Source organism: Petaurus breviceps, unplaced genomic scaffold (assembly GCF_028583685.1).
Source record: "Petaurus breviceps papuanus isolate PSGF00001 unplaced genomic scaffold, PetGlider_PUasm1.0 178, whole genome shotgun sequence".
NCBI lineage: Eukaryota > Metazoa > Chordata > Mammalia > Diprotodontia > Petauridae > Petaurus > Petaurus breviceps.
The window spans coordinates 18031400-18042181 of NW_027185777.1; the positions used below are offsets into that span (position 1 = coordinate 18031400).

The window sequence follows — 10782 nt, forward strand, 5'->3', positions numbered from 1 at the left end:
TGAGGAAATTGAAACCCCCAAAGGTAGAGTGACTTGTCCAAGGTCACATATGTAGTGAGTGGCAGAGCCAGTATTTGAACCAAGGGCCTCTGACTCAAATCCAAAGCTCTTTCCAATGTGCCACAGAATCCCTGCACAAGATATCTACACTTTAAGCATGAATGTACCAGATGTCCATTTTATGACCTCTTGAACAGGAGGTTAAAGCCAATGATCCCTTGGAAAAGCTAGAACTTTAAAATGATTTGTAGGAGAACAGATGGGCATATGTAACGAAACCCCCAAACAAGTTTTCCTTCATTCCTTTCAGGTGTGTCAGCACAGCTAACCAGTACACGGCATCGTCGGAACACATCTGTAGGAACACCATTTTGGATGGCTCCCGAGGTCAGATAAGAGTTCAAGAAATACAGATTTGATATTTAATCCTTTCTTTCCCTTTTCTAGTCCTCAATTTGCAAAGGTTTTCAAATTTCCTTATTTTGTTTACAATAGATATGCAATTAAATTAATTTTAAACATTTAATAAATTTACTATATTTATAACATTTTGTGCTTTTTATTTAGAGTTGGGGTTTATACACATGTAAAGAGTACGACTGAGAATAAATAAATCACCTAGCATTTTTTTTAGCATCTTCTCTGTGTCAGGAATGGTGTTAGGCACTGGAGGCAGAAAGGAAATAGTCACTTCCCTCAGTGATCTTATAGTCTATTGGGAGATCTAATACATATACAAATGAGTGCACACAAAACATAGAGGGACCCCAAAGTCTTAGTGCAGTTTGAAGGTGTTAAATCTTCCATATAATAAATATTTTTCCTGTACTCTACAAAAAAAATTTTAAATAGAGAAGTTGACTATATCCTTTATTTTCCTAAAACTTATTTTTCATGCATGGCACATTACTTTTTTGATGGCATGCTTATGATGTTTTAAACCATTTTAGAATAAAAAATGTTACAGAGATTGGGTAAACTTTATTTATTAAGATAAGATCTACTATTCATTGAAGTATATGACATTTCCCAGCATTTCAGTATCCTACCTCAGGGCTGAATTCAGCTTTTAATGCATTATCTATATATCACTACCTTCAGGAAGCCATAGATCAGCTGCTAAGATAGCTAAGGGAAAGTAGTTTTCTGTAAAATCATCTTCTCCCCATGGTCACTATAATACTTCTAATGCCTTTAATCTTTCTACTTCTATATATCAGTAAAGACAATGTATTTTTGAAAACTGTCATCCTGGGACCTTTTAAAGAAACTTATATTTAGTCAGCATTTGCTGAAGGGAAGGGAATGCTTCAAGAGAATCATTAATAATAGACAATCACAAAATGAAAATTATTTAAGAAGTTAATGCTTAAGAAGGGGGTTTGACTTTGAACCTAATGAGTATTGGTTATATGAAAGTATTATTAAAAAGTAGTATGATATATGTGTGAAATCATCTTAAGATATTATCTTAAGGCATCAGTAACTTCTTCAAATATTTTCCAAAGGACTAACCCATCTAAAATATGTAATTATTGTTGTTGTGAGCATTTATACAATGCTTTAAGATTTGCAAAGTGCTTACATGTATTTCATTTGATCTTCACAGCAACCCTAGAGAAGAGTACAATTATATTCCTGTTTTACAAATGACGAAGCTGAGATTGAGAGAATTTCAGTGATTTGCCCAAGGTTGCACCACTAGTCAGTGTATATATAAGTCACGATTCAAACTGAGGTCTTGCTGACTCAAGCCCAGTGCTCTCCACTGTGCCACATAGTAAATCTTAAGAGAGGAAAAAATAGGAGAGAAATAGAAAATCCCAGACCTCGATCTTAAAAAGAAACCCCCCAAATGGGCATATTTTACAAGAAAACCTTAAGGAAGAACATCTTAAGAGGGTTTTACCATAGTCTAAGTCTGTAAACTCGTAATGTGAAAAGTAGTTCAGAGGTGGCTAATTTCTTAGCAGTTGATTTCTGTGCACTTTGCAAATTTTAGTGCTTTATATAAATGTGTGTTATTGTAATCATCATCATCAAAGCCTCTGCCACATTCATCTTGTTTGAGCTAAATAAATGGACTTCCACACCATTTAGCCCGGTGTGTGGTGCACACGTGGATTGCTGCTCCATTATTTCACTAGGGAACACAATCGCTACCTCATATTCAGAGTTCCATTGTGAAAACTATTTTGTTTCCTGAGCCTAGGAATTATTGCAAATTTCAAAGAGCATTTTTGTGTTTTTAATTCATTTCCAAGTTACTCAAAAAGCTAATAATTAAAATGGGCATTCAGCAATATGCAACAAATGGGCATCCATCTTCTAAAAAGTCATAGTCTATGACTAATAAGCTTAATCCAGCCTAAAGTGATTTCACATCTAGTGGAATAATGTCTTTTATGTAATTTCAGATGAACAGAGCAGTGAAAACTTTTTGAACCAGCATAATATGTGCTCATAATTGTGGATAGCACATTCATTCATATGTAACAAGTCCCATTTTGTCAGAGAATAATTAATAAGAGAATTAGTTCACATTTATACAGAAAGCTTGGGGATTTCAGTCAATTAAACATCTAGTTAATCAATAGTTGTCATATACATATATACATATACATGCATGCATGCACACATACATGTATATGTATCTATATATGTATATATGTATACATATATATGTGTGTGTGGTGGTTAGGTGATACAATGGAAGGCCGTGGAGTCAGAAGGACCTGAGTTCAAATCCAGCTTCAGACACTAGCTATGTGACCTTGAGCAAGTCACTTAACTCCAGTTGCCTCAGTTTTCTCATCTGTAAAATGAGCTGAAGAAGAATGGCAAACCACTCCAGTGTTTTTGCAGAGAAAATCCCAAATGGGATCACAATGAGTCAGACATGACCGAAACAACAACATATATATGATAAATTCGTCATTAATAGTAATAATAAATAACTAGCATTCACATAGTGCTTTGCATTTATTATGTTGCATTTCCTCACAAAAATACTATAAGGTAGGAGCTATTATTGTCCCCATTTAACAAATAAGTAAACTGAGACTCAGAGAGGGTAAGAGACTTGCCCAGGGTCACACAAAGTGACTGAGACAGAATTTTACCTCAGAACTTGCTTCCTCAAGTCCAGCATTCTGTCATGTACCTACATATCTAAGAAATAACAATAATAGTAATACCTAGCACTTTATGGAGTTTTAATATTTGAAAAGTACTTTACAAATATTCTCATTTGATCCTCACAACAAACTTGGGAGGTAGGCACTATATCTGAATGTTCAACTAGCTGTTAAGACAGTACTCATTTCAATTCAGCAAACATTCTTTTTTTTCCAGCAAATATTCTTAAGCACATACTACATGCAAAGTACAAAATTGCCTTATACCATTTATTAGCTCTCATTTTACCATCATGACAAATAGTAAAATGTGCTTTGTCCAGCATGGGCTACTATTCTCCTTGATTTATGGGACAACATATTAGCCAACTTTTCTGGGGAATGGTATTGATCAGATTGCATCACCTCACCAGTGAATGTTATTGATTATGAGAATTTTTTTAAAATTATGAATGAAAAAGGCTAGTGGTATCGATGCACTCTCTGAATTATCTTGAAAGTCTGAGGAGGAAGGATGGTATTAATATATTTGCCATATGTATTATGGTCATTTGTGAACACATCTATGCACATGTGCAGATGGATTTTTATATACATTCCACTCCAGATAGTAAGTTCTTTGAAGGCAAGAACCATGTCTGATCCATCTTTTTATTTAATCACATCTCCTAACACAGTGATTTTCATGTAGCAGATTTTAATCAATGTTTGTTTTCCAAGGAGATGCCTTCTTTGAATCAGGTTTTGACTTAACATCCACAGAATCCACAAATATCAATATGTCTGTCAATCAGTTTGATGGATAAATCCTAGGGCTTTTAACTTCATGGAATTTTTGGTGAAAGATTAGTAGTGATTTGCTTTTCTTCTTTATGGTCCCCAAAGAACCCTCCCTTGGTGATGAATATTTTGGTGTCACCAACTATATCTAATATTTTAGTTTTAAAAGTTGTCAGCTCCAAAGGTAAAAATGGACAGCATAAGAAATGGGGTTCTAGAGATTTTAATGCTTCTTCATTATAAATATCATACCATAGACTTTTATGTAAGTGATCTGGCCATGATATAGATAGTATTCCCAGAATGCACATTTCCATCTTCTCTGTTGGCTGCCATTTACAAAATTTAAAAGCAAAAAGTAAAACCTTTAAGTTTCTGGAAATTCTGCTTTCTCATGATTATCAGATTTACCTGCCCTTGGTTACCTGCCCAGTCTCTCTGACCATTCCTCCCCACAGCTGTCTTATTGGTTATCTGACCTTCAGCAAAGTTCTTAAATTTGAAGGAGGGAGCATTCTATAAATGAAACAGATGAATTTCCAAGATCCCTCTAAAATCTTATGTTTTGTGATTCTGCTATTGTCATATCTCTTCTCTTTTTCTCAATTACTAGGGCCACTATCCTGAACCCAGTGCAGTTTGAATCACCTCACACTTGTCTAGTGATTAGTAAATATAATTAATCCTGTAAGAGTTCAAAGTTGGGGAAAATTACTAGGTTTATTCCCTTCAATTCAGCAATTAAATGTTTATTGAAGAAGCTATGACATGAAAGGCATCAGGTAGGCACTAGGGCTATAAAGACAATATGAAATAGATTCTGCCTTCAGGAAACCTATATTCTATCTGGGAAGTCAGGGGAAAATGCATCATGTATATAGATATACATCAACCTTCATAGAAGAAATGGGACTTGAGCCGGGTAGACTCCAAATCACTAAAAACCAAAGAGGAGAGTGACAGTAAGAATTCAGCCTGGCTGGAGTGGAGGATATGTGTAGTTTAATTAATTTGGCTTATGTAGTCTGGTCAGAATAAATTGTTTTGCATATGGAACATGAAGTAGTCTGACAATTATGACCTCCGATTTGATTTGCCTTCCCACATGTCACCTATCCATTGTAATTATGTTGAAGTGTCAGGTGGAAACTACTTTTGTGTTCAGTCCTCAAATAGGATTCTTAAATAAAATCTGAGAATTTGGCTCTTTCTATTTGCTCTTCTCTACTAGGTCATTGCATGTGAGCAGCAGCTGGATAGCACCTATGATGCCAGATGTGATGCATGGTCTTTGGGTATTACAGCTATTGAGCTAGGAGATGGAGACCCACCTTTTGCTGATCTGCACCCTATGAGAGCACTATTCAAAATACCAAGGTAAGGAGACAAAACCTTTTGTGTACACCATCCATTCACCAAAATCGTTCTACCTATTAAACATTTTACACAATATATTTCAATAGTCAAGAATGGAAATACCAAGCCATTTTTCAACATATTGAGGCAAATGCTTAGGATCATCATTTTGATTCTACTTGAGTCGTTTAATTTTTCTGCTTGAAGTACGAGTTTTATAAAATGGAATGAGTCTTAGAAGCCAGTGAATTTTTTTTTTTCCTTCGGCAGCACCGAATCCTTGGACATCAACCATCCCTTGGTATCCCTCTCCTTGTTGGAGGAAGGATATCTTTCATTTAAATTGCTACATAAATAAAAAGCCTCATCCATAGTGGAATGGAATAAAGCCACTTCATCCCTATAAAGTCAAGTTGGTGTGCCTGATTTCAACATAAAAATTACTTGAATGTTTTTAATATATTTTCCATGGAACCAAGCCAGCAGGTGACCTGAGCAATCAAATTTGGACTTGGTTTTGCCATCATATGCCTGTACTTTGTTATCTCTTATCCCTTTAATTTAATTCAGTTCAACACTTATTAGACAGCATGCTAGATAGTTGAAGATATTAAAAACACAGTCCTTGCCCTCAAAAAAATTAAATTCTGATGAGGAAAACAACAAATACATATTAGCATGTGTAAAATATCTGCAAATAAATAAAATGCACTCATATCTGGGAAACCCAAAAATACCTTATTTAGTTGGTAGTACCTGAATTGTGCTTTGAAGGAAATTAGGAATCCTACAAACCAGAAGTGAGGAGAAAGACCATTCCAGACATGAGAGGTAGTCTACTTGATGACTCAGAGGCAGAGCATGGAATGTTATGTATAAGGAACAGATAGTAGGGCAGTATAGATGGCCCATCATGCATAGGGGGAGAAATGAAAAGTCGGTCTGAATAGATAAGTTGGAGCCAGATTGCAAAGGCCTTAAAATGTCAAACAGAAGAAATCTTATTTTGCTTAGAGACAATAAGGAATCACTGAAGTTTCTTAATCCTGGTGCTACCCATTATAGTATTTTAGATCCCAGGATCATAGAATCTTCAAGTTTTATGGGATGTTAGAGAATATTTGGGCCAGTAAATGTTATATGCCCTTAGATAAAGATTCCAAAGCATTTTGCAAATTTTGCCTGTTATTTTAAAAAAATCCCTGTTTTGCAGCTGATTAAACTAAAATTTTCCCTGTTTTGCTGCTGATTAAACTTAAACATCAAAAACAAAATTTGGACCTACCTAGGCCAAGACTTTTTTTTTTTTTTACCAGTGAATGCTTTTGGCATAGTTTACTCTCAGAAGCTAATCATTCATTTTGCCCTTCTTCCTCATTTCCTTGTTTGTGGCAAAGATAAAAACCTACTTCTCCTAACTTGGAGTGATATCCCTTACTCATTGAACCACACTATATGGAGTAGGCCATTTTAATTATAGTTTAAATCACCCTTGCAAGAAATGCCTGGAGAGGGTAATAATTCTGGAAATTATATCATTTTAGTCATCACTCAGCATTTTCTAATACCAGTATATCTCTGAAATGGGACTCTGAGGGTACTAATTCTAGAAATGACTTTTAAAAGAAAAATCCCAAAAAGCCATTGAGACTGGAAGTGCCCTGAAACAAAGCAGAACTTTGGTTCTTCCCAACTCTTGGACAAAAGGATAAATTTCTAGGGATGGAATAATTTTGAAGGCAAAAAGCATAGAACCTTAGGGATAAGAATTTCTTCATTTAATGTACAATTCAGAAATCTCCAAATAATCTTGAGGTTTCTAAAAGGAGCTTCAGGGTGAGATCTATAGTACATGAGGAGCTGCACTTTTCTTTAATTAGCCTGTACAAACTGTACATTAATTTCATTATAAGCTATTTAGGGAGTAATGTGGAACTAAAGACAGTATTTCCATTTCACTAATGAAAACAAAGTGCTACTGAAATGAACATAAAGCACAATTTCAGGAAAACTTAGCTATCGTGGTTGATCAATGTTTCTTTTTTTTTTCCTTCTCAATGCATGCAAACTTTATTTATCAAAATGTGCAAATAAAACCTTCCTCTAAGAACAAAGCACCAAAATGATTCTTTTTTTTTTCATTTTTCAAATTCTTCGCTAACTTCTGATTTACATCATTCATTTTCGCCAGATTTTGAGTTACAAATTTTGTCCCTGTTTTTCCCCTACCCACTGCCCCAAAATAGCAGTCCCACAGGCTATCCCCTCCTCCAATCTGCTCTCTCCCATATCTTCTCCCATACCCTCTTCAACTTTTCCAGTAGGACATGTGTGGTTAATAGCATTGTTCATTAACTTACTTTTAGTTATTCCTGCTATTAATTCTGTCAAACTGATTAAAAACTGCAGGAATGTGTTCTACTCTGTCCCCTTCTCCACACCATACTTTGCATTTCCCTTTCACCCACTGTCCTTTATAAAAATCTTCAAGGATGAGAATTTCCATTCTTGTCCTCGGAAGATTTCTACACATCTTTTGATCAAAAATATTTTTCTAATATTCAACCTTATTTTTCATTTGCCAGAATTGTAACTAGTGTGAAAACAATCAGACCTTTGCCTCAGCATGCCAAAATTTAGAGTTTGGGAAACTTTTAGCCTCCTTTAGTAAGTAGAAAGAATCAAGCTTAGAACCTAAGTAACAAGAATAATTAAAGTTAAATTAAAGTTAAAATAATAAGCTCCTATACTTGGTGTGTTTTCTTCTCCCCTTTCCTAAACAAGCTCTTCCTAAGCCTGTTCTTTGCCCCAATTGTGGACTTGCAAGCATCTGTTTCATGGAATTCAGATATATCTGTCTCTGCCATAAGGTCTGGTATCCCAGAAGTCTTTTCACCATGAGGCCTTGTTTCCTAAAGTCCAAGGTCTTCTTCCCTCAGCTCTCTCTCCACATAACTTGCCTTTATTTTTTTTTGCTTTTTTTTGGGGGGGGCAGGACAATTGGGGTTAAATGACTTGCCCGTGGTCACACAGCTAGTGTTACGTGTCTGAGGCTGGATTCGAACTCAGCTCCTTCTGACTCTAGGACCGGTGCTCTATTCACTGCGCCACCTACCGCCCCAACATAATTTGCCTTTAAAAAGCTGATTTGAGGACACCTTTTCTACTACTGACCCTGCACACATATTGTGGTACAGAACTTGGGTATAAGAATTTCTTGTTAGGGTTCTTTATACTGCCATTCTCCCATTGTTGAGATAGAAGGGGGATAGAAGTTTCAGTGTTGAAAGTTTCTCCACTAATTGTAAACTGATCCAGCCATTCTGGAGGGCAATCTGGAACTATGCCCAAAGGGCTATAAATAAATGCATACCCTTTGACCCAGCAACACCACTTCTAAGGTTGTGTCCCAAAGAGATAATAGAAGTGGGAAAAGGACTCATGTGTACAAAAATATTTATAGCAGCTCTTTTTGTGGTGGTAAAGAATTGGAAATCAAGGAGATTCCCATCAATTGGAAAATGGCTGAACAAGTTGTGGTATATGAATGGAATGGAATACTATTGTGCTATAAGAAATGAGGAGTAGATAGCCTTCATAATAACCTAGGGAGACTCATATAAACTGATGTTGAGTGAGAAGAGAAGAAACAGGAGAAATTTGTACACAATTACAGATACAACACATGTGTGACAATGTAACATTATAAGAAAATTCCAAAAGACTCATGATGGAAAGAGATAGCCACATCCAGAGAAAGAACTGCAGAGTCTGAATGCAGATTGAAGCAATCTACTTGCTCTCTTTCTTTTTCTTGCTTTGTTTTGTTTCTTCTTTCCCATTGTCCATTCCATTGGTTATAATCCTTTTTTACAACCTGACTAATGTTTAATGTGAAGGTATATGTAGATCCTATGTTTGACTGCATGCTGCCAGGGGGGGGGGGGAAGGGGAGTGAGGGGGAGAAAATTTGAAACTCAAGGGATTGTGGAACTGAATGATGTAAACCAAAAGTAAATAAACATGAATTTTTTAAAAAGAAAGTCTTTCCACTGATAGCAGATAATCAACCCTTATTTAACAGGCTTAATCTGGGGCACTGTGATTTTTGTTAAGTGAGCTCTAATGTACTTAAGGTCACACATTTCGTGCGTATCAGAGGCAGATCTCAGGTATGGATTTCTTGACTCCATGGCCAGGGCTGTCTACTTTTCCATGCTGTTTGTCGTCCTTCCTTAATATCATCAGGTAATTACAAGAAAATTCACTGTTGAAAATATTGTTAACAGCTAGAAAAATGGGTCAAATACTCCAGGCTTACAAGAAAACATGGAATCTGTCATTATATATGAATAGTGATTAATAGTTAATTATCTTCTTTTGTATTTGTGGACTTACATGAAAAATGATGGCAGTACTGGTTTGGAGCTGCTTCTTAGAATGGGTGACTCCAGTGGTTCCTCAGAAGTCCACTACTCAGTTTATCATGTTCATTCTCCTTTTTTATATATGTTATCTAATGTATATGATTGAATTTTTATTTTTTATAGAAGTCCACCTCCAACTCTAAGACAACCAGAACTGTGGACAGCAGAATTCAATGACTTCATTAACAAGTGAGTAACAATAGAGTGTTTTAAAAAAATCAAAGCGTGTTGTCTTTATATAAAAAATAATATCATATTCACTGTGGCTATAATCAGGAAGGTAGCGCAGTTGGTATGGGGGTAGAAAGGGAGAAGCTATTCTCCATAGCCCTAACAAGGGCACTATCCTGATTTGAAATGATAGACAGCTCATCAAAGTCGAAAGAACTAGAATCACTGGGTTAATGTCAGTCTGGTTCATTGTACTGTGATAGTTGAGTTAAGTAACACTAATAACATATACATGGGAGAGAATAAGAGAGACAAGTGAAACTGCTTACTAGCAAATCATTCTTTGGTGTCTGATTTGGTAGGTGACCTTATATCCATGTTTTCCATTGCACACGTGTCCCTAACAAAGTTTTGTTTACAAGACTGTGCTATAATCTGCCTGAGGTCTTACACACAGAATATGCTAAAGGTCTGGGCAGTGATACTGGTCAAAGTCAGTAACCACTGCAGCTTTGACAGCTCCTTCTGAGCCCTTCCCTGGTCCCTCAGGCATGTGACAGAAGTGGTAGAACCCCAAATGTCAGTGATCATCAGAACTTTACATATACTACAGATTTGTCACATGTCCTACTGAAATACCAAAAATATTCTCTCATTTTATTTTTCCTCTTTCCCATTTACAAAGTATTTGACAGATCATTTCTGATATTGTTTATGTTATTTGTAAAACATTTTAAATTTCATTCATTCAATCTCATAGCAGATTCACTATTATTCAAAAATAATAGACTTAGCATCATGTACAGTTGTCTTTTGTGGGGCCAACTATTTTCTCACCATATCTCCCACTGGACTATCTAGTTACATTCTCTCTCTCTCTCTCTCTCTCTCTCTCTCTCTCTCTCTCTCTC

At 35.9% G+C, this 10782-nt stretch overlaps 1 protein-coding gene across 1 annotated transcript in view; it reads left to right on the forward strand.

Annotated features, from left to right (window-relative positions):
* Positions 1-10782, forward strand: part of MYO3A (myosin IIIA) — a 269882-nt gene that overhangs the window by 58806 nt on the left and 200294 nt on the right. The window contains exons 5-7 of the mRNA XM_069086101.1: positions 311-387; positions 5149-5294; positions 9824-9889. Of these exons, the coding sequence (XP_068942202.1) occupies positions 311-387; positions 5149-5294; positions 9824-9889 (289 nt within the window). The remainder of the gene's footprint in view (positions 1-310; positions 388-5148; positions 5295-9823; positions 9890-10782) is intronic.